Source organism: Spermophilus citellus (assembly GCF_964194105.1).
Source record: "Spermophilus citellus genome assembly, chromosome: 9".
In the NCBI taxonomy this organism is placed as follows: domain Eukaryota; kingdom Metazoa; phylum Chordata; class Mammalia; order Rodentia; family Sciuridae; genus Spermophilus; species Spermophilus citellus.
Genome location: NC_138191.1, coordinates 11,458,129 through 11,482,065, shown reverse-complemented (window position 1 = coordinate 11,482,065; position 23,937 = coordinate 11,458,129). Strand labels below are relative to the sequence as shown.

At 40.8% G+C, this 23,937-nt stretch overlaps 2 protein-coding genes across 2 annotated transcripts in view; both read left to right on the top strand.

Annotated features, from left to right (window-relative positions):
• The window catches only part of COPA (COPI coat complex subunit alpha), a 46,004-nt gene extending 32,498 nt beyond the window's left edge, over positions 1 to 13,506 (top strand). The window contains exons 18-33 of the mRNA XM_081306519.1: positions 1,932 to 2,094; positions 2,197 to 2,343; positions 3,278 to 3,467; positions 3,569 to 3,664; positions 6,207 to 6,295; positions 6,473 to 6,596; positions 7,636 to 7,725; positions 8,089 to 8,198; positions 8,691 to 8,768; positions 9,178 to 9,246; positions 10,016 to 10,152; positions 10,429 to 10,615; positions 10,703 to 10,813; positions 11,120 to 11,281; positions 12,421 to 12,615; positions 12,873 to 13,506. Coding sequence (XP_081162645.1) covers positions 1,932 to 2,094; positions 2,197 to 2,343; positions 3,278 to 3,467; positions 3,569 to 3,664; positions 6,207 to 6,295; positions 6,473 to 6,596; positions 7,636 to 7,725; positions 8,089 to 8,198; positions 8,691 to 8,768; positions 9,178 to 9,246; positions 10,016 to 10,152; positions 10,429 to 10,615; positions 10,703 to 10,813; positions 11,120 to 11,281; positions 12,421 to 12,615; positions 12,873 to 12,932 — 2,008 coding nt within the window. The 3' untranslated portion in view covers positions 12,933 to 13,506. The remainder of the gene's footprint in view (positions 1 to 1,931; positions 2,095 to 2,196; positions 2,344 to 3,277; positions 3,468 to 3,568; positions 3,665 to 6,206; positions 6,296 to 6,472; positions 6,597 to 7,635; positions 7,726 to 8,088; positions 8,199 to 8,690; positions 8,769 to 9,177; positions 9,247 to 10,015; positions 10,153 to 10,428; positions 10,616 to 10,702; positions 10,814 to 11,119; positions 11,282 to 12,420; positions 12,616 to 12,872) is intronic.
• A 3,486-nt stretch (positions 13,507 to 16,992) lies between these two features.
• Positions 16,993 to 23,620, top strand: PEX19 (peroxisomal biogenesis factor 19). The gene is made up of 8 exons (XM_081305002.1): positions 16,993 to 17,120; positions 18,508 to 18,617; positions 19,038 to 19,203; positions 19,635 to 19,720; positions 19,931 to 20,092; positions 21,121 to 21,297; positions 21,531 to 21,575; positions 21,729 to 23,620. The coding sequence occupies exons 1-8, from the start codon at positions 17,051 to 17,053 to the stop codon at positions 21,810 to 21,812; spliced, it is 900 nt and encodes a 299-aa protein (XP_081161128.1). The 5' UTR covers positions 16,993 to 17,050; the 3' UTR covers positions 21,813 to 23,620.
• Positions 23,621 to 23,937: the final 317 nt, after the last annotated feature.

The window sequence follows — 23,937 nt, the reverse complement described above, 5'->3', positions numbered from 1 at the left end:
CCTAATCTTTCCCATTTTATTTTGTTGTTAATTTGTGTGAGTTCTTAATATATTTGGATATCAATCCTTTGTCAGGGCTGTTACAAATATTAAAATCTCCTATAGCATGTTTTCTGATTCTATTTTTGTTATCCCTTAATAAAGCAATAGAAATTAATTTTAGTGTAAATTTATGAAATCTTATCCTTTATGGATAGTTGGGCTTTGTATCCTATATATTAAAAGAAATTACTGACCTCTATAGGCATTCTTAAAGGCATTCTTCTATATTTTTTTACAAAAAGTTTATAGTTTTGCCTTTTATATTTGTAATCTACCTGAAGTTGATTTTTGCACATGGTATGAGATGTAAGGTGATCAGTTCTGTACTTTTCCATAAGATCAAGCAGCTGCCCAGCATCATTTATTAAAAGTTTACCCTTTCCCCATTGTTCTACAGTGCCATTTTTGTCACATGTAAGTCATGTTTTCAAAAATGCAAGGATTTTGGTGGTCTGGGGTTGTGGCTCAGTGGTAGAGTGTTCACCTAGATGGGAGAGGCCTTGGGTTCAATCCTCAGCACCACATAAAAATAAATAAATAAATAAAGGTATTGTGTCCAACTACAACTAAAAAAATTTTTAAAAAATGCAAGAATTTTTTTCTGTGATCTGTCTCTGCTCTGATTTCACATTTTCTTATATTGTAGCTTTATGATAAATCTTCACATGTAATAAAACAGGTCCACTAATCTTTTCTAGGTTTTTTTGTTTTTGTTTTTTTTCCAAACATGAAATCAACTGAAGTTTGGGTTGCATCCAATATGTCAATTTGAAGTTAATTATCATCTTTACAATATTGATTTTCTGATCTGTAAACATGGTATAGTAGCTTCTCATTTAGGTCATTTGAAGTGTCTTTGAATTAAGGGTTTTTTTTGTTTTTTTTTTTTTTTTTGATGATTCACAGGAATTATCACATTTATTTATAAAAATCCTATTAAGTAGTTATTAATATATTTCTCCACTTAATATAAGAGGGAAGGCACCAAAAAAAATTTTTTTGAACCCAAGGGTGCGTCTTTTAGTCTTTTTCATTTTTTAAATTTTGAGACAGCATCTCATTAAGTTGCATAGGGTTTTGCTAAATTACTAAGGCTAGCTCAAATTTAAAATCTGTGCTCAGCTTAAGGCACTGAATTCTTGAGAGCTTCTCAACTCACCTAATTTCTAAGAGAATTATAAAAATGAATTCTTGTTGCTTTAATTTGTATCTTTTTTTGTGAATTTGTGCATTTGTTTCCATATATATAGTGGTCTTTTTTCCCCCTAATAAATAACTTCTTATACTACTTCTAGATTAAACATTAGGATTTTATTTATTTATTTATTTATTTATTTATTTATGGGGGGGGTAGTGGAATACATTTCAATTAAGTTTTATAGTTTATCTATAGATATTTTGTGTTTCTTTGGTTAGATTGATATCAATTTTATTTTGAAGACCTTGTTACACTCCTGTTAATTTCTAATTTATATTTTATTTTCTTGAATACTCAGCATCTGTGGGCAGTGACAGTTTTGTTTCTTCTTTCAAATGCTTTTTACATTGATAAAGCTTTCTAAGGGTGCATTTTTATTGTTTTGTTGTTGTTTGTTTATTTTGAGGTGGTACTGTGGGTTGAACTCAGGGCCTTGCACATGCTAGGCAAGTACTCTGCCAACTGAGTTGCTTCATCAGCCCCCTAAGGATGAACTTGTAGTGTACAGACATTATATAAGCATAAATATATACAAAGAGCTGGGGATTTGTGTCTGAAGTTAAGCTCCCCTGGATTCAATCCCCAATGCCCCCCACCCCCAAAAGGATGTGCCCTTGGCTTGTTCATTTTTTCACAGGCTAGATTTTTCCCTCACTTACTCATAGTTGCAATCTCTACTCCCTATTCTTAGGGACCACGGAATCATCCGAACTCTGGATTTACCCATCTATGTCACACGAGTAAAGGGCAACAATGTATATTGCCTAGATAGAGAGTGTCGTCCTCGGGTACTCACCATTGATCCCACTGAATTCAAATTCAAACTGGCCCTGATCAACAGAAAATATGATGAGGTATGGAGTGAGGAAGCATACTAGAGGTATCAAGAGGGGCAACATTCCTTTTTTGTTGTAAGTAATCTCTACTTCCTACTCTACCCAACCCCAAATGTCTAGGTACTACATATGGTGAGGAATGCCAAACTAGTTGGCCAGTCTATCATTGCTTATCTTCAGAAGAAGGGCTATCCTGAAGTGGCACTGCATTTCGTCAAGGATGAGAAAACTCGCTTTAGTTTGGCACTGGAGTGTGGAAACATTGAGGTGAGAGGAATATAGTCATTCGGCCCCAAGATCACTTTTAGAGAAGGTGAAAGGGTTGGGGGCAGGGGGTGGGGTATTATTCCGAACTTGCATCTTAAACTACAATGATAGAATTTTTTAGTTATTAGATTAAACCATCTTCCTGTTGCTGTTTGCCTATTTCTACTTTTATTTACCATATTTTTATTCTTAGTCTGAATTCACTAATTTCTAGGATAAAAGCAAGATTACATGAAATTTCATATATCTCATTATTTCCTTGACACTTGATCTTGTTTAGACAATAGAGTGCTTATTACTTATTGAGGTACAGAGGGTACAGGTATTATTTGCAAAGGAGAAGAGAGCTTAGGAGACTTGTTTTTCCAGTTCTGTACTTCCTTCTTTTATTATATCTTCTGCCTTTCTTGAAGCTCTGTGGCTCTTCAAATCTGGCAGATAGAAAATAAGATAGCTAAGCAAGAACTGGCCCTGTGGAATCAGCAGCTGCTAAGTGATTCTGTTGTAAAGGCTAATTTCTTTTTTCTTTTTTTTTTTTTTTTTCCATGTGTGTATGGGGTGGGGTGTTGGGGTTTGAACTCAAAGGCACTTAACCACTGAGCCACATCCCCAGCCCTTTTTTTATATATATTTTATTTTGAGACAGAATCTTGCTGAGGCTGACTTTAAACTCGTGGTCCACCTGGCATAAAAGCAAATTTCTGCAGATGAGAATAATATACTGTGATTTCTTCTGTTCATGAATCCAAAGATCCTATTTGTAGATAGGATTCTCAATTAAAAAAAAAAATACAGTGAAAGCTAGGAGTACTTAAAAGTAAAGGAAGTTCCTTAGGAAATTTATTTCAGCAAATGCTTTGATTGCTAAGTCCTTGGTTTTGAGTCATAGCATCCTTTGCAGTACCCTGTTAACACTGATCCTGGGTGTCTTTAGATTGCTCTGGAAGCAGCCAAAGCACTGGATGACAAAAACTGCTGGGAAAAGCTAGGAGAAGTGGCCCTGCTACAAGGGAACCACCAGATTGTGGAAATGTGCTATCAGCGCACCAAAAACTTTGATAAACTTTCCTTCCTATACCTTATCACTGGCAACCTGGAGAAACTTCGCAAGATGATGAAGATTGGTGAGGGCCTAAAAATGAAAGATGGGAAGGGGGGTACAGTGGAGGGCAAATAGACAAGAGAGAGAAGATCTAACTTGGTGTCTCTTATTGACTTGGTGCAGCTGAAATTCGGAAGGACATGAGTGGTCATTATCAGAATGCTCTATACCTGGGTGATGTGTCAGAGCGAGTGCGAATCCTAAAGAACTGTGGGCAGAGTAAGTATCTATCCAAGACTCCCAGGTTTCTTTGGGGCCTTAGGAGTGTTTTCTGTTCAAGTTGAGTTATTCATGTGTAGGGGTGAGGAATTGCCCTCTATTGTTATTTTATCTTTTTTTCAATAGAAACATGTATACCATGCTCAGAAGATTTTCTCAAAGCCAAATTTGAAGTGTGTCCAGAATATTCAGTCTGGCTGACATCCTTGGGAAAATGGTCATGGGAAAGGAGTGGTTTTATTTATTTATTTTAATTTTTGTTTCTTTGGTACCAGGGATTTAACCCAGAGGCATTCAACCACTGAGTCACATCCCCAACCCTTTTTTATATTTTATTTAGAAACAGGGTATCACTGAGTTGCATAGGGTATCACTGAGTTGCTTAGAGCCTCACTAAGTTTCTGAGGCTGGCTTTGAACTCGTGATCCTCCTGCCTCAGCCTCCTAAGCCACTGGGATTACAGGAGTATACAACCATACCCAGTGAAAGAGGTGGTTTTAAAGTCCCACCACTGGACTGGGAATATAGCTTAGTTGGTAGAATGCCTGCCTCACAAGCACAAGGCCCCAGGGTTCAGTCCGCAGCACCACAGAAAAAAAAAAAAAGAAGAAGGAGGAGGAGGAGGAGGAGGCAAACAATTGACATTAGAGATGTCAAGAGTACAATTTATTGCTTTCTCATTTAAATACCTTAAAGTCTCAGAGCAGACACCCTAGAAAATGCAATTGGTTGGATGTTATTAGAATTCCTTTGTTTCCAGTGTAGAGATTTCACTCATTATTTATTCATGTGTGCATTTAAGGCTTCTTTGTTGTTGTTGTTTAAATTCACTGTTTGAGATATATTAGGGAAGAAAAAAAGTGAAAATTATGGTTTGATCAATATACTAACTAGTGGAGGAATAAGCAATGGTCAGATTCAGGATTTTGGTTTTTCTGGTTTTGTTTTGTTTTTGGTAACAGGTATTGAACCCTGGGACACTTAACCACTGAGCCACATCCTTAGCCCTTTTTATTTTTTATTTTGAGGCAAGGTCTCAGTAAATTGCATAGGGCCTTGCTAAGTTGCTGAGGCTGCCTTTGAACACCCAATCTTTCTGCCTCAGCCTCCCCAGTCTTGGGGATTACAGGGCTGTACCACCGTGCCCAGCTTGGGATTTATTTTGAAAATAGAACCAATATGACTTGTTAAAGTGCCAGATGTAGGACATGATAGGACCCAAGGTTGTCATGAACACTAATGATTTATCTTAAAAATAAGTAACTATATTCATTACCAATTAATCAATGTGCAATAATAGATCTACCTAAAACCTGGTACAGACTGAGCATTCCTAATCCAAAATGTTCCAAAATCCAAAACATCTTGGTACCAACATGGTAGTCAAAAATTTTTAGATTTTGAAACATTTTATGTTTCAGATTTCTGGATTAGGGATAATTAACCAGTAAAGTCTGCAATATTCCAAAATCTGAAAAGAGGAAAATCTTTGAAACACTTCTGGTCTCAAGCATTTAATTTGTAGTTTAAAACAACAAAGATTCATTACCTCACTGTTTGGAGAATGGCTTAGCTCTTGCTCATTGTCTATCCGAAGTCTATATTCAAGATTGAATTCTCCTAATTCCACTTCTACTCATGGGTGTTGGTATTCCTCAGGTCCTTTCTCTGCTGTCCGGGAGACATCATTTCCTTGCCACATTGGCTTCTTTTTTTTTTTTTTTTTTTTTTTAAGAGAGAATTTTTTAATTTTTATTTTTCAGTTTTCGGTGGACACAACATCTTTGTTTTATTTTTATGTGGTGCTGAGGATCGAACCCAGTGCCCCATGCATGCCAGTTGTGCGCGTTACCGCTTGAGCCACATTCCCAGCCCCCATATTGGCTTCTTTTTTTTTTTTTTTTTTAAAGGGAGAGAGAGAGAGAGAGAGAGAGAGAGAGAGAATTTTTTTTAAATATTTATTTTTTAGTTATCGGTGGACACAACATCTTTGTTTGTATGTGGTGCTGAGGATCGAACCCGGGCTGCACGCATGCCAGGCGAGCGCACTACCGCTTGAGCCACATCCCCAGCCCCATATTGGCTTCTTAATAGGGCAGTTCACAACATGGCAACTGGTTTCTTTCAGAGTAAGTGAGCAAGAAGTACTCTAGATAGAAGCCACAGCCAAGAACAGTGGCACAGGCCTGTAATCCCAATGACTCAAATCTGAGGCAGGATGATTGAAAGTTCAAGGCCTGGACAACTTAGTAAGACCATGTCTCAAAGTAAAAATGTACTGGTGTCATAACTTAGTGGTAGAGCACCCCTGGATTTAATCCCCAGTTCTCGGGGGAGGGGGGAATCATAAGCTAATCTTGGAAATGATATCCCATCACTTCTGCCATATTCTGTCTTTTAGTAGCTAGTAGCTTTCAATTAAATGGGGGAGGGTATTATGCAAGCACTTGAATACCAGAAGATAGGGATCACTGGAAGGTCATCTCAGTATACCACATTCACTTGGAAATGTGCCTAGAACACAAACTGTTTTTTTCTACAGAGTCCCTGGCCTATCTCACAGCTGCTACCCATGGCTTAGATGAAGAAGCTGAGAGCCTGAAAGAGACGTTTGACCCAGAGAAGGAGACAGTGAGTCTTTATTTTCATGAGTGTCTCTGAATATAGGATTAACTCAGATCTAGGAACAATTTAAAACTATAAATTTTATTCTTCCCACCTGGTTACAGATGAGCTCAAATAACCTTTTCTACAAGATTCCTGAGAGCTGTTCTTGTGTTTAACCTCTTTTCTTCTTTCACCTCTCAGATCCCAGACATTGACCCTAATGCCAAGCTGCTCCAGCCACCTGCACCTATCATGCCATTGGATACCAATTGGCCATTATTGACTGTGTCAAAAGGCTTCTTTGAAGGCTCCATTGCCAGCAAGGGTCAGTGCCCATTTCTTCCATGGCACTTCTGTTGTTTTGTAAGAACTGTCCTAGAGAGTACCATTAACACTTAGTTTCATCTGTCCTTTGTATGTATGAAGCCTCGTGGAGCACTGAAATGTCAGAGCTATGGTCTTAAAAAACTGAACAAAGGCTTTTTTTTTTTTTTTGCCGGGCAGGTGTTTCGGGGGGGGCTTGGGATATGGGAATTGAACCCAGGACCTGACACGTGCTAGGCAAGTGTTCAATCACTGAACTACACACCCAGCCCCATGAACAAAGGCTTTTTGAGATCAGTAAAAATAAAAAGGAGTTGAGAAGAGAAAGAAGGGATGCCTCTACTACCACTAGTAACCTTTATAAATATTTTGGTATATTCACTAGGTTTTACCATATATATATATATATGTTATATATATATATGTTATATATATATATGTTATATATATATATATATATATATATATATATATATATGTCTGTTTATATTTTATCATTTATGACATGCAGTCCTAAAGTACAAATTCAGCTACCTCTAATTATGTCCAGTGGGTATATGTATACTACCATTCTCTACTTCTACCACTGCCTCCCTTACCTCCTCCTATTTTCTTGGATACACATACTAGTCATTTCTAATAAGATCCTAAAAAGCCTGTGTGCATTTTTTGCACAGCCCTGATCTTTTTTCTATCTCTCCACCTACCCTGTGACCTCCCTCATGCTTTGCATACACTACATTGATAACTTAGCAAAGATCTCAAGAAGAAATTCCAAGAGTTGGCAGCCAAAGACTGGTAAGCAGGAAGAGCCAGTTTGTGGTAGCAGTAAGTCTGGTTATCTCTTTTGTTCCCTCTCTGTGAAACCTATTACAAATTAGCACAACATATATACCACAAAAATAAACAGTATATGAAAATAATAAGCAGACAAGACCTAGGCAACTATTTTTGAAAGGATGCAACTTGCCTACAGAGAAGACCGTATTTCAGACTTTGCTGGGCTCTAACCAGCTTATTTCTATTCCTTCCCTTGGTAGGGAAGGGAGGAGCACTGGCAGCTGACATTGACATTGACACTGTTGGTACAGAGGGCTGGGGAGAGGATGCTGAACTGCAGCTGGATGAAGGTATGTATGGGGAGATGGACTCCCTGCATTGGGACTAGTTGTGGAGCACTTCTTTAGGCTTCCAAACCATGGAGCCTGCTAGGATCCCATCATGTTGCTTTTTTTTTTTTTTTTTTTTTGGTACCAGGGATTGAACTCGGCCACTGAGCCATATCCTCATCCATATTTTGTATTTTATTTAGAGACAGGGTCTCACTGATTTGCTAAGTGCTTCGCCATTGCTGAGACTGGCTTTGAACTTGCAATCCTCCTGCCTCAGCTTCCCAAGCCTCTAGGTTCACAGGCGCCCGGCCACATGTTGCTTTCTTTTGGCTAAGATTATACCAATACCCAAATCTATTTTGATCTGGATTTTCCTTACAGATGGGTTTGTGGAGGCTACAGAAGGTTTGGGGGATGATGCTCTTGGCAAAGGACAGGAAGAAGGAGGTGGCTGGGATGTAGAAGAAGATCTGGAGCTCCCCCCTGAACTGGTATGTGGAATTCTTACCCTCTGCATTTCTCCCTGTGGCAGCCAGTGGCCTTACCACACCCCCCCCTACACACACCTGCCCTGAGGTCTCCAAAAGGTAGGGGTCTAGATGGGCCTCCTAATCTGATGCTTATCTTCCATTTGAAAGAAGGAAGAATGAGAGTCTTTGAGTTAGTGGCCTTATCACTTTCATTTGTCCTCAAAGAGGAAGGGCCTATCTCTAATTTGATACTTATCTCCCATTTAAGAGAAAGAATAATCAGGGTTGTGCCAGCAGCAGCTTATGAAAAGGGCAGCAAGTTTTCAAAATCTAAATTGGGACTTCTGGTAGGTATGTCATTTCATTCCTGGTGATATGACTCCTATTATGGGGGTCTCCTCCCACAAATGCCACTCCCTCTCACCAATAGAGGTAGGAAATAAGTGTTTTAGATTCACAGAATGAAGTGCTTGAATGGCTTAAAAATGACTTAACATTTTGTTTTTCCTTTAGGATGTACCCCCTGGAGCAAGTGGTGGGGCTGAAGATGGGTTCTTTGTGCCCCCAACTAAGGGAACAAGCCCAACTCAAGTAAGAAGGAAAGCACAGCCCCATGGGATGAGTGTTTCTGTGATGGTTAATAATGGATTAGTGTGGGGAAAGTATTGGATACTTTTTTTTTTTTTTTTTTTTTTTTTTTTTTTTTGTACCAGGGATTGAACCCAGGGGGCTTAACTACTGAGCCACATCCACAGCCCTTTTTATATTTTATTTAGAGACAGGGCCTAACTGATTTGCCTAGGGCCTTGCTTAGTTGCTGAGGCTGGCTTTGAACTCATGATCCTCCTGCCTCAGCCTCCTGAGTCACTGGGATTATAGGCACGTGCCACTGCACCCAGCTAAATACTTTTCTTTTAATACATATGGAGGAGGATAATTTGCGGAAAAAAAAAAAAAAAGGCAAAATTTCACTTGGATTGGCTTTTCTGCTTCTTGTTAGATCTGGTGCAATAACTCTCAACTTCCAGTTGATCACATCCTGGCAGGCTCTTTTGAAACAGCCATGCGGGTAAGTCTTCTTAAAGTAACCTTGGCCTTTTCTCTTGAGTATACTTTAGCCCAGGGGCTCAGGGAGAAGGTTGACTCATTTTTTTTTAACCAGACGGCAATGATCTGACTCACAAAGACAGAGGTGTGTATTTATCATGAATGCTCTTGATCTTGCTTAAGGAACTTGCCTTTTAAGACCTTCCTCTTACCTGCTTTCCTCCTGGCCTAGTAATCTTATAAGGTTGATCCTTCTAGCCATTTCCACTCCTTTATACCTTGTTTTCTGGCTCACATTAGTGAGATCAGCATCCCTTCCTGAACAGGTGTATGTTTTGAACACTAAGCCGTGTGTTATAACAGTAATAATAACTGCAACAATCACTAACATTTTTTCACTGTACACTGGGCAAAGCACTATGCTAAATGATAGATATTATTGATAGATATTATTAAATAAGTAGATCCTTACAATTAAGTATATTTTACTGAAAACGAGTATAGACAAGTTAATTACTTAGGGAATAGGGGTGGGAGGGAATGGGAAGGAGAAGGGGAATAGCATGGAGAGTGAAAGGAGACCCTCATCACTATACACAATATATGTATGAAGATGTGAATTTGGTGTCAACATACCTTATATATAATCAGAGATAGATAAATTATGATATAATGATGTATAAGAATTGTAATGCATAAATAAATAAATAGTTAATTACCTTGCCCAAGGTCAATTAGTTTTTAAGGGTAAGGCCTTAAATTGTGATTCTTTCCCTTTCTCTGTGTTCTAGCTCCTTCATGATCAGGTAGGAGTAATTCAATTTGGTCCCTACAAGCAACTGTTCCTACAGACCTATGCCCGAGGTCGTACCACCTATCAGGCTCTGCCCTGCTTGCCCTCCATGTATGGCTACCCTAATCGCAATTGGTAAGGCTTCCTGCTCCTTGCTTCTATCTTCCAAGCTGGGGTAGAGGTTTCAGATTGTAGCCTCAGTGACATAGTCAGAATTGTCCCCGAACTAGGTTTTTGTAGTAGGAAAAGATCATTGGCTTTTTACTCTGAGGAGTTAGATTTACACCTGCTGCCATCCAGTTCCCTAGCTACTTTCACAGTAGGGTAGCTGTGATTGTTTGCCAGAAAAAGAAGTTGAATCCTAGTTGGCTGCTGACTCTCCTTTTTTTCCCCCTACTTTTCCTTTCCCAGGAAGGATGCCGGGCTGAAGAATGGCGTGCCAGCTGTGGGCCTAAAGCTTAATGACCTCATCCAACGTTTGCAGCTGTGCTACCAGCTCACCACAGTTGGCAAGTTTGAGGAGGCTGTGGAAAAATTCCGTTCCATCCTTCTCAGTGTGCCACTTCTTGTTGTGGACAATAAACAAGAAATTGCAGAGGTAGGAGGCCTCTAACCCCTTGTCCCAGACTTAGGCACTGCCATATTCTTGTTTCTGTATCATGACCTTCTTCTGCAACCTCACCAGGCCCAGCAGCTCATCACCATTTGTCGTGAGTACATCGTGGGCTTGTCCATGGAGATAGAAAGGAAAAAGCTGCCCAAAGAAAGTCTAGACCAGCAGAAACGCATCTGTGAGGTGAGATCTGTAGAACTCTGTTTTCTGCAGGGGAGTCCTCCCCTTCACCCTCCATTAGGCTAAATTCTTCTGTTCCAAAGGCAGATCTGGCTCTGGGGAGGAAGAGTAATTGGGGTCCATTTTGTGGGAATAGTCTCCATTTCTCTACTGTACTTTCTCATCTCATAAGTCTTCCATTTCTAGTAGAGAAAAGGCCTCTTTGTTTTATAGCCAGTTCTGTTGGCTTCTGGGTTTTTTTATGCCTGCATATCACTTTATAAATGACCTACCCCAACTGTAGCCATCTTTCCTCTTTCTGTCCACCAGATGGCAGCCTATTTCACCCACTCAAACCTGCAGCCTGTGCACATGATCCTAGTGCTGCGTACAGCCCTCAACCTTTTCTTCAAGCTCAAGAACTTCAAAACTGCTGCCACTTTTGCTCGCCGTCTCCTAGAACTTGGTCCCAAGCCTGAGGTGGCTCAACAGGTAAATGGGAATTCCTTCAGTAATCACAGGGAGGCAGATCTGCTCTTATATGGAGAAAACAGAAGGCCCTTGCCTCTGAAATAGAATATTTAACAACATTCAATTAAAAAGGGCCAACAGGCCAGGTACAGTGGCACATGCCTGTAATTCCAACAACTCAGGAGGCTGAGGCAGGAGGATCACAAGTTCAAAACCAGCTTCAGCAGCTTAGTGAAGCCCTAAGCCACTTAATGAGACCCTGTCTCAAAAGAAAAAAGAAAAAGTGCTGGGGATATGACTCAGTGGTTAAGTGCCCCTGAGTTCAATCCTTGATACCAAAAAAAAAAAAAAAAAAAAAGCGGGGGTGGGGGGAGCCAATAGACTATATCATTCTTTGTTTATTCTTACTGACTGGTGCTTTTTGTTGTTGTTGTTCCTGGAAATTGAAGTAATAATTTGCAGCCGGGCTGGGGTTGTGGCTCAGTGGTAGATTGCTCATCTAGCATGTATGAGGCACTGGGTTTGATCCTCAGCACCACATAAATGTGAAATAAAGATATTGTATCTACCTAAAACTAAAAAATAAATATTAAAAAAAAAAAGAACACAGAATTTATTCAGACTTGGCACTGGTTTGAGAGTGACCTGTAACTTAGAATAGCTGCACTGCCCTCAACCCCAGTCTTAAGCTCCAGGTGTCCCATCTCAACCACTAGTTCTTCACATACGCATTTTATTATTTGTACCCTCCAAAAAGAATTCTTCTTGGGAAATGAAAGCCAGTTTTAATTCCTTTCTAGGGCCTAACCCCGATAATCCCCAGACTTGGTGGAAGATTTTGGGTTTAGATCCATGGGGATACTTTGGTATTGAGAAGAAATCTTTTTTTTTTTTTTTTAATGTGCTAAGGATCAAACCCAGCACTTCTCAGTTGCTAGGCAAGCGCTCTACTGCTGAGCCACAACCCCATCCCCAGAGAAGAGGAAATCTTGATCAAACATGATGTGTGATTGTTAACTCTTTATATACATCCTACACAGAGGATGGGACCTGTATTCATGTAGTACAGTTAGTTGTACAAAATCATGATAATATCATTTGATTTATTATGTGCTGTTTTCTGTGCTCTTAAATAAAATAATCCTTCTGAACTCTCCTAGACCCGAAAAATCCTGTCTGCCTGTGAAAAGAACCCCACAGATGCCTACCAGCTCAATTATGACATGCACAATCCCTTTGACATTTGTGCCGCATCTTACCGACCCATTTACCGTGGAAAGCCAGTGGAGAAGTGTCCACTCAGTGGGGCCTGCTATTCCCCTGAGTTCAAGGGTCAAATATGCAGGGTTACTACAGTAAGTGCTGCTTCAAATATGCATCTAGGATATTGAGGGGAGGGGAAAGAGAAAGAAACATGGAGGTTCTTTTCTCCTCTTGTATTTGCGTCAGCTCCTTGAAGCAATGCTACTAGAGAAAACTAGTTTCTCCCCACTGCTCCATCTCTCAGAAACAAACACCCATCTACTGTGTTTATTGCGGAGTATAGGGAATAAGTACTAGGTTCTCAACCTCACAGATCTCTTAACTTGGTCTTCTGTTTCCTCATTTACAGGTGACAGAGATTGGCAAAGATGTGATTGGTATAAGGATCAGTCCTCTTCAGTTTCGCTAAGGCCCCATTTGTGTGGGAAGCAGAGGAGTCAATAACATATTCTTCCTTCAAAGAATTAGTCTTTGAAGTCTCTGTACCCTTCTCCTACAGCCACCCTTCAGATTATTGATATCTCCTTTTCTCTTCTATCAAAGAATATCAAAACTTGACTTCATTGTTCATGAGGACCTCTCCTTTCCTCAAGGTGGTCATAGTTGTCATCACAGTTGGCCTTGCCTTTCCAGCTTAGATCTTTTAAAGAACAAATGAAAACCTGTGACGGATATTTTTTTAGTAAATTCTTTCAATATTTATTCCTCTCCTCCCCACCACCTTTGTTTCCTTTCTGCTATAAAGGAGCAAGATGTAATGAATAAGATACCAGTTTTTCTCAGCCACACCAAACTCTTAGATATTTCCCCATTTTCCTTGGGCATTATATTCCTAGGCAGGCACCCTCTGTGCTCAGAAACGTGAAGTCTAAGAAGAAATCATTTGGCTTTCAGAAATGCACACCACTTTCCATTGATTTGTCCTTTACAACCATTGTATTCATTTTTTTTGTTTTCTCACACTAAATAAATTTCTACAATAGCTTCTTGGATTGCCATTTATTTCTTGAACATTTTCGTGCTCCTGTTCATATCCTGTAGCTGTCCCACCAAACTCTGAGAACTTTTACCACTGAGCTACATTCCAGCCCTTTTTCTTTTCCATTTTGAGACAGGTCTTGCTAAATTGCTGAGGCTGAATTCAAATTTGTGATCCTCTTGCCTCAGTCTTCCAAGTCACTGAGATTTCACACATGCACCACCACATCAAAGCAGATGTATTTTCTTCTAATATTTTTTTTTAATTACCAAAGTAATAAATACCACTATTATGGGAAAACATTTTTCATAGGGTATGTGTGAGGCATAGACCTAAACTGCTGTGAGAGTGGTAGAAAGCAAGTAGCTTCCTATTCCTTATTTATTTTGTTTTTTGATGTCAGAAGTTGAACCCAGGATCACTTAACCACTTTAATATGGTTAATCACTTAACCATATTCCCAGACCTTTTTATTTTTTATTTTGACACATCATCTAGGCTAAATTGAACTTGGGATCCTCCTGGGTCATCCTCCTGAGTCACTGGAATTACAGGCATGTGCCACTGGGCCTAGCCCCTATTTCATTTCTGTCATCTTCCATCTACTGCTAATTATAGCCAATATTTGTTGGGCACCCACCACATATCTTAGCACCATTCTAAATATTTTCCTGCAATATACACTTATGATTAATTAGTATGTAGTACACTGTATATTACAATGATTATATTGGCAGTATAATGTTTTGCTTGTAGAAATTAGATAGAATGATGTACCAGGCCTTTAATATATATATATATATTGCATTTGAAATTCATGCTTTTAGTAAAAACAATATATTCATATAGTTAAAAATGTCAGTGAATCCTGTGACAAGTCTTACTCATATGCTTTCCCTGTGCCACCCAGGTCCTAACACCTTTCCCAAAACAGGTAACCATTATTTTTTTTTGTTTCTTTTAAATGTTTTTAGATGTAGATAGACACAATATCTTTATTTTATTTATTTTTATGTGGTACTTAGGATTGAACCCAGTGCCTCACACATGCGATATAAGTGCTCCACCACTAAGCTACAACTCCAGCCTCAGGTAACCACTGTTATTAGCTATTTATGTCCTTTCAGAAGCTTTTTTTATTTTTATGTGGTGCTGAGGCTTGAACCCAAGGCCTTGTACATGGTAGGTGAACACTCTACCACTGAGCCACAGCCCTAGTACCCCCAAGCTTTTTTTAAAAAAAATACTAAGTATTTGGGGCTGGGGTTGTGGCTCAGAGGTAGAGTGCCATGCATGAGGTACTGTGTTTGATCCTCAGTACCACATAAAAATATACTGTGTCCACCTATAATCAGAAAATAAATTATTAATAAAAAACACTAAGGGCTTAACCCATAGGCATTTTACTACTAACATACATCACTGTTCTTTTTTTTATTTATTTGAGACAAGGTCAAATAAATTGTTGAGGCTGGCCTCAAACTTGTGAGAAACTGGGATGTGTTCAGAAACTTTTTGTGTATATATAAACAGTTTTGAATATGTCTCAAAAATAAAAAGGGCTGGAGATGTAGCTCAGTGTACGTGCCTCTATGTTCAATCCCCAATACACCAAAAACAAAAACCCAGAAAAGCAGCCAGAAGGTGAATACTGAGAGGAGATGTTAGGAGTATCAATAGTAAACATAGAAAAAGCAGAATCAATTTTAAAAAATAGTGCAAAGAAAGAATCATACTAGTATATTTCCAATTGCCCTTTGCTCAGTCCAAGGTCCCAGATTCACTTTTTCTTACATTGAGTTCTAAGCTCCTGGCGTTATGACCTATAGTTTAACAGTTCTGATAGAGAATAGGAAATGAGAGATATCCAGCAGATTCGGCAGAGAAATGTGCCTGACAGGAGCCTGTGAGAAAAGAGTAACCAATGAGTGCCTACCAACTTTTAAGCCCTAGCCTAGGAGCTGGAGATACACAGCAACTATGGTAACGGCTAAAATCCTTTATTTGGCCATGTTTAAAATTCCACTGGGGGCTGGGAGGCAGAGAAGGAGAATAATAAACAAGGTAAATAAATCTAAAGTGTGTCAGATAGTGTTCAGTGTTAGAAAAAGAAGTGAAGATGGAAAATGTGAGTTGGGGAGGGACAGAGGTTGCAATTTTATTCAGCTTTTATTTTTTACTTTGAGACAAGGTCTCACTAAATTGCTTAGGGCTTCCCTAAACTGTTGAGGCTGGCTTTTAATTTGTGATCCTCTGGCCTCAGCCTCCCAGCCAGTTGCTGGGATTAACAGGCATGCACCACCACGGTGGGCTGTTTTTCATTTGTTCGTTTTGAGACAGGGTCTCGCTAAATTGGAATTTGTGATTCTTTTGTCTCAGCTTCCAGAGTCGCTGGGATTACAGGGGTGCACCACCATTCCCTGTTCAAAGTCCGAGATAACATTTGAATGAAATACTGAAGAAAATAAGTGGGATGAGAGGACATGGCCGAACTGATATTGCACACTTATAATCCCAGCGACTCCGGAGGCTGAGACAAGAGAATCCAAGTTCGAGTTCGGCCTCAGCAATTTTGTGAGGCCCTAAACAAGTTAGCAAGACCCTGTCTCAAAATAAGCAATCAAAAAAATTAACAATTATGGGCTGGGGTTGTGGCTCAGGGGTAGAGCGCTCGACTAGCACGTGTGAAGCCCTGGGTTTGATTTTCAGCGTTACATAAAAATAAACAAATAAAATAAAGCTATTGTGTCCATGTACAACTAAAAAATAAATATTAAAAAAAACTAACAAGGGCTGGGGATGTGGCTCAAGCGGTAGCGCGCCCGCCTGGCATACGTGCCCCCCGGGTTCGATCCTCAGCACCACATACAAAGATGTTGTGTCCGCCGAAAACTAAGAGATAAATATTTTTAAAAAAAAAAAAATTCTCTCTCTCTCTCTCTCTCTCTCCCTCTCTCTTTAAAAAAATAAAATAAAATAAAACCTAACAAATTAAAAATTAAAAGTACAGGGGATGTTGCTCAGTGTTAAAGCATTCCTGGGTTTGATCCCCAACATCAACTAAAGGGGGGAGTGGCTGGGGCATAGCTCAGTGGTAAAGGGCTTGCTTGGCACCTTCTTCAAGGCCCTGGGTTTAATCCCTGGCACCCAAAATGTCGGGGTGGGGGGAATAGTATGATATGCACCATCATTACCTTCTCAGTTATATATGAATAGATCTGGGGTTTTGTAGGCAATTTGTCTCAATGTGGGCTATCCAAAGCTCAGGAAGGAATAATGAAAGAGCTTCTCTAGGTAAAGTGAGAAGTTAAGTGAAAAGAGTACAAGCCAGGAAAAAAACGGTTAGAAGATAACAGGAAGATCTCCAGGCGAAACAGACACACAAACCAAAAACAAAATCACACCTCTCCCCGTCCCTTTAAAAATGGCGGTTCCCCCAAAGACCAATGATCCCATTGGCTGTATGAGGCAGAGTGGGCGGGAGCTAGGGGGCGGGCACGCTATAGCTGCCGGAGTCCAGCCTCCTACGGCAAGTCAGAGGCAAAAAGATGGCGGCCGCTCCGGAAGACTGTGGTGTTGGGGCCGAAGCGGACCGGGAATTGGAGGAGCTTCTGGAAAGTAAGAGCCTGTGATGGGAAAGGCCCAAAGGAGGCAGTTTTGAGGACCCATTCAGGGGAGTGACCCAGAGATATTTGGGGTGGAGCAGGAAAGTATCTTACGTGATTGGCGGGGGCGAAGGTCTGGCTGCGACCCTTAAGAACATCTCTGGGTCACCCTGTCCCTCCTCCGCGGTGGGAGCTGGGGAGTTCACCTTGGGCCCCTCAGCTGCCCAGATCATTGATCTCCCTGCCGGGAGAAACGGTGCCCTGTAAAACCGTATTTGCGAGCCCCCTTCAAACCCCCTTGCATCAGGTTAGTAAATTCTTGAAGTGTAACTCCCGTAGGCCAGTAGCAGCTTTTGGTCCTCGGTGGGCAGCGAACCGGAGACTCACGGTTTACATACATTAACTCTTAAGCCCATAGGGCGTCCTTCTGTGCCTCCTCTTAACATAAGACACATCTTTTTTTCCTTCCCAGTCCTTTCCCCTGTCTTTTACAAGCTCCCATAATTCTTTCATCTTGCAGTTCAAGTAAACTCCTTTTCCATTATTTCGAGAAAATGAAGATGGACTGTTCATCCTCCTGAAAGACAGTGGATGTTCTTTTCTTTCTTAGCTTTTCCTCCACTCCTCTGTTGGTTTTCTGCCCAGAGTGGGGCTAGTGCCCTTTCCCTAGGCCTGGCAAACAGAGTGGTGGTGACAACACAGGCTCTTTAGGACAGAGGTGAATTTTTTTTTTAATCTCTTGCTCAGTCACAGAGATGTGAGCAGGCAGAAAAACGAACAGAAACAGTGAGGAGTGCCAAGTGACTCTGAATTGGCAGAGTTATCTGGAGAGATGAGACCAAAGGGAACTCTAGGAGCTTGTTGTGGGAGAACTATATTGAAGAATAACATAAGAGAGTTTAATGCCCTCCCATAAAGTGCATGGAGTCCCTCAATTTGTACCAGCATCAGGACCAATGGAAATCTGGGTGGGACATCTTGTGCAGTCTTGCCAAAGATTATTCCCACTTTAAGGCTCCAAAGTGAGTTCAGGAGGATAAGGACATTTGTGTCCTCTGCTTTTGTTGGATATTTATATGTAATTTCTAGAAAATTATTAGTGTGTAGGGGTGGAAGTATTGCTGCAGAACTTCTTTTAACTTTCTCCTCCCAGTTCTGAGATGGACACTTGTTCCACCATAGGAATTTCTTTCCATTTGATTACAATAAATTTGGTAATACTGAGAGAATTGGAAGGCTTATTGATCAGTGGGCTAGAAAGGAGAGACTCCAAAAAAGGAGAAAACTTGAAGAAAGTTCACACTTTAGAACATCATTTTCCCAATGCTTTGCCCATAAAACACCCAGCCTTGCATCTTCATCCATCCCCAACACACACACCATGTCTCTTGTCTCTGAAGGTGCTCTTGATGATTTCGATAAAGCCAAACCCTCCCCAGCACCCCCTCCTACCACCACGGCCCCCGATGCTTCAGGGCCCCAGAAGAGATCGCCAGGAGACACTGCCAAAGTATAAATTCCACCCCCTTAAGGGAGAGGGAGGGGATGGGCATGCAGCTCTGAGCAGAGGTGGGGCAGGCCCCTGTGGGCCAGAGGGGAGGGTGGAAGGGTGCTTTGGCCTCACACTGCTGAGTGCTCTTGCAGGCCTTGGTCCTTGTAAAACAGGGACCCAAGGTTGAGTGGAAGTATCTCAAGGATGTTCCTTGAGAAAAGAGTTTAAGTGGTTGGATTGATTGATGCCACTTTATACCTTTCCCTCAATGGCCAGAAGCCTTTCTTGCTGTACTAATGAGGAGAGGTAGATAGAATGTCCAGTGGAGGTTGGTAGGAGGGAGGTCCTACATTTCCTGGAGCTACTACTTGTCTTCTATTGGTAGAGTGCCGGTAGTGCTTGCCACAAAGGATGCATTTTGACCACCCTCCCCTGCAGGATGCCCTCTTCGCCTCCCAAGAGAAGTTTTTCCAGGAACTATTCGACAGCGAGCTGGCTTCCCAAGCCACTGCAGAGTTCGAGAAGGCAATGAAGGAGTTGGCTGAGGAAGAGCCCCACCTGGTGGAGCAGTTCCAAAAGCTCTCAGAGGCTGCTGGAAGAGTGGGTAAGGAGGAGATCTAAGACAAAGGGAAATATCTAGACAGACCTAGTAAGTCTTTATTGCTTGAGAACACCAGGATTCTCAGTAAAATTGAATCAATCATAATGTTACAGCCATGGAATGGAGCGAGGCATTAGGAGGAAATATGAGAACCAAGTTTAAGGAAAGGAATGAGATGTTATAAAATAATAAAAAATATTATCCAAAACTGACCATTGTAAAGGATGCAGTGTTATTGTAGATGTTACTGTGGAGAATAAACTGATATACAATCCATGTAGATTTAAGAAATGGCTATGAAGATAATAGAGTATTCAGAGATTTGAAGCAATAGTTATTTACATGCTTCATCATATCCAAGCTGGAAACAAAGTAATATAGTCAAGCAGTCAATTAAAATCTTAAATGATCCTGGTTGTTTTGATCTCTTCTAGGCAGTGATGCAACTTCCCAACAAGAATTTACTTCTTGTCTAAAGGAGACATTAAGTGGCCTAGCCAAAAATGCCACTGATCTTCAGGTTAGTGGGGAATGGGTAGGAGATCACAAGGGGCCCACTTTCAAACCCTTCACTAGCAGGCTGTAAAGACATGCTCCTGGATATCTTCCAAGTCTATCCTTGCCTCACTATTTTGTTACAGGCAAGTTTAGATTGTTCTTTCCCACCTGAAAGAGTGGTAGCATCCCAGAAAGGCAGTATACCTGTTCACTTCTCTCTTGTCCTGACTAGAACTCGGGCATGTCAGAAGAGGAGCTGACCAAGGCCATGGAGGGTCTGGGCATGGATGAAGGGGATGGGGAAGGGAACATCCTCCCCATCATGCAGAGTATTATGCAAAACCTACTATCCAAGGATGTGTTGTACCCGTCACTGAAGGAGATCACAGAAAAGGTTTGTGCCACTTGATCCTTTTCTTCTCACTCTCCATCTTATCAACTCATATGGATTGCTTTGCTCCAAACCTACCGTGACAATAATGAGTGTACAAGTCCATCTTTTTGTTCATTCTTTGCTTATTTTGTGGTGGTGGGAAGAGTTGGGGGGTGTAATATCTCTGAGCAATAAACCCACTACACTGAGAATCTCTGTGGTAGAAGGAGAAGTCCTTCAGCTATCATTTTCCATAAACGCTTCAAGACTTTGGGATTGTCTGATCAAACCCTTCTTGTATTTCTTACTTCATTTATCCAACAAGTATTCACTGGCTTTCTATTATGAACAATTTAACAAGAGTTCAAATGATGATCCCTTCCATCAAAGAGCTTATAATTTTACCCAGAGAGATGACATGAGCAACATGTGGCTAAATACGAAATGAATAGTATAGCAGTCAAGAGACAAGGGTTTGTTTGGCCTAAGTCCAATAGTCAAGCTAAGCATGGCTTTTACACTTTTTTTTTAATATTTATTTTTTAGTTATAGGTGGACACAATGCTTTATTTTAGATTTATGTGGTGCCAAGGATCTAACCCAGTGCCTCACACATGCTAGGCAAGCGCTGTACCTCTGAGCCACAATCACAGCCCCGGTTTTTACACTTTTAAAATTTTTGTTTTTGTTTTTGTTTTTTTGTGGTGCTGGGGACCTTGTGCAAGTGAGGCAAGCACTCTACCAACTGAGCTATATCCCCAGCCCTTAAAGGTTGTTAAAACAACAATAAAGAAGAATATACAATAGAGACCATATAGGACCCTCTAGACCTAAATATTTATTACCTAGCCCTTTACAGAAAGTTTGCTAACATCTATGATAATAAATGTTAGTACAGCCAGATGATCTGATTGGAGTCAGTGCTATTTCTCATGATGAACTTGTTTATTTAGTTTTTCTTTCTCCTTTCCTTCACATTTTAAGTATTCTCATTCCCCTTCCCCACCCATTGTGCATTTAATTCTTCCCTATCCATTCTCTTTCCTTAGTATCCAGAGTGGTTGCAGAGTCACCGGGAATCTCTGCCTCCTGAGCAGTTTGAAAAATATCAGGAACAGCACAGTGTCATGGGAAAAATATGTGAACAATTTGAGGCAGAGACACCTACAGACAGTGAGACCACTCAAAAGGCCCGTTTTGAGACGGTGCTAGATCTTATGCAGCAGGTAAGGCTTTCTCTTGCCATCTGCTCACTCATACTATCTGCTTGGGTGTTTAGTGAAGAAGTTACCTAGGAAGGATATACTATACTGCCAAACCTGGGTGGAGGAGGGAGCACAAGAGAGTCCATATTGCATGGTCAGAAGAAATCAGAGAGATTACTAACCAGATTCCTTGTCAAGCTCCTCTGTTATTTTCTGGGATTTTTTTTTTTTATCTTATATTTTCTATTTTCTAGCTACAGGATTTGGGTCATCCTCCAAAAGAACTGGCTGGGGAGATGGTGAGTATATCTTCTAGATTTTAATCTGAGTCCCCATTTCAACAACTCTGGTGATTCTACCTAAAGTAATAATTACAGCTGCTGGAGATGGACCTTCAGAAACTCCAGCCTGAAAAGTGAGCAATTATCTGAGTTCCTTCATCTCTTCTCCAGCCTCCTGGCCTCAACTTTGACTTGGATGCCCTCAATCTCTCAGGCCCACCAGGTGCCAGTGGTGAACAGTGTCTGATCATGTGAGACAAACATGTTTTCCTCCCTGAGTCCCAGCCATGGGAAACATCTGGAGTCAACAGAACCATTGGGAACCGAGAGAGACAGGAGTGTCATCTGCAGGAGCGGTTTGCCCACAGCCCTCCATAGTCCCATTCAAGATTGTGCCATACTGGCTGAGGCTTTTCCTCTGACTTTCTAGGAGTAGGATCTGTTTCACAGGCCATTTCTGTGAGCCCTGCTCGTGGTTTCTGCTGCTAGTAAAGACCCATCTACAAGCCAGGTGAAGGAAGGTATCCCTTTGGGGGAAGCACCTTCTTCCCTCTCCCAAAATAACGTTATACATGTCCACATTGATGTTCACTTTTACTTCCAGGGTCTTCGTGCCTTGTCTCTACTCCCTCTCTTGGATCTGGGGAGTAGGGGCAGAGTCCTGGGACTCTATTTCTATACTTCTCTTGTACAGGGACTTTGGGAATGGGGAGAAACTTAGCCTCAGCCAGAACTGTAGATCTGTCCCTTGCTCTCTTGCCTTTAGACAGACCATTCTGAATTCTCTGAAGGGAAAGGGCCTTAGTATCTATTACAGTAGGGTTGGAAGAGAAACCTTTTCCTCCCTCTAGGTGCTGAGTCCTCAACTTCCTGTTCTAGCCCGAGAACTTCAGTTGCTATCCTGGTTCTTTCTACAATGCTGTATGATCCGGATAAACCCAGCCCCTGACTTAACTTTGCCTCCTGCCTATCCTCTTATCTCCTTTTTAAAATACCCTTCATTCCAACCCTTCTTAGCCCACACTAAGAAAAAGAAGGGCCCTTCCCATTCCCCCTCATTTGGTTCATCCACCACTTTGACTGATTCCTTCCCTCTCTGGCAAACACATAGTAGTAATGTCAGGTGTGGCAAATGAATGGCTATTCTACCCAGATATATTCTGGCTTATTTGAATCATCTGATTCCTTTAGAATCCTTGGTTCACGAAGGTGCTTAGGAAAGGAGAAGGGGTGCAGTCTAGGTCCTTTTCCTACAACCTCATGGGGCAGTGTCTAATAAATATTCTGAGTGAGGAGTGTGGCCTGTTTTTCATCCAGGTCTTTTTCTGCTTCCTTAGCTTCTATAAGCTGCAGTGTAGGGAATGTGATTAGTTTTATGTAACATCATGCTGGCCTTCACCACCGCCCCCTTCCCCAGCTCAGTCTGCACCTCAGTTGGCAAAGGAGAATAGTTCTCTTTCCTCATTTTTCTTCTGGGTATTTCAATTTGAAAAGTGTTGCAATTGGTATTATATTTTTACTTTTCATTTTCATACTATGATTAATGTTAGTAATATATTGTTAATATGTTTTCTCAATTATTTATCTTTGAGCTGACATTGCCCTTCTCAGTGGATCTAGGGATCTTGGCTGCCATATGTTTGGTGGATACCCTGGTCAGCCTAGCTGGCTGTCCTTGTTCACTGGAAAATAATTCTTGCCAGAACAAATTCACATTCATCATCTGAGTCACTTTGAGCTACTGACATGTCACTTTCCCCTGGTTTAAAATTTTTCACTATTTAAAAGTCCCATACATTCTCTGGCCTTGGAAAGGAAGGAAATGTTCTTGAGGCCTTAGGCTATTTGGAAAAGTCCAGTACCATACCTAATCAGAGCTTAGAAGAACCCAGGTCTGAATGTGAGACTTCTACTTTGTGACACGTAGAAAAAGTACAAGGGGACTTGTGATGACGGTTATGTGGCCTGAATGCCAAAATTCTCTCCTTAAAATTCCAGCCCAAAACTGGAAAAGAATAGAGAACAGGAAGGATGAATAAAAGGGCTCTGCTCTTTGAACTGTGTATATACTGTTCTGCCAGTTTTCTTTTCTGGTAGCCCGACCAAGGCTTTTAATCCATGGATTTAAAAGATGCCCTAGTCTACTTTAGCTCTGTTCCCAAGACACTCTTTTTCATTTTCATTTATTTTGATTGAACATGAGAAAATTGACTTCTGATTACTCTCTGATTCAAAGTACTATTTGAATTATTCTAGGACTTGTGGAGGGATAGAGCTGTGTACCCTACGGCAGTCTTTCTTAACCATGTATGGTGTAGAACCAGGTTTTTTTGTTTTTGTTTTAATACAGGGGATTGAAGCCAGAGGTACTTAACAACTG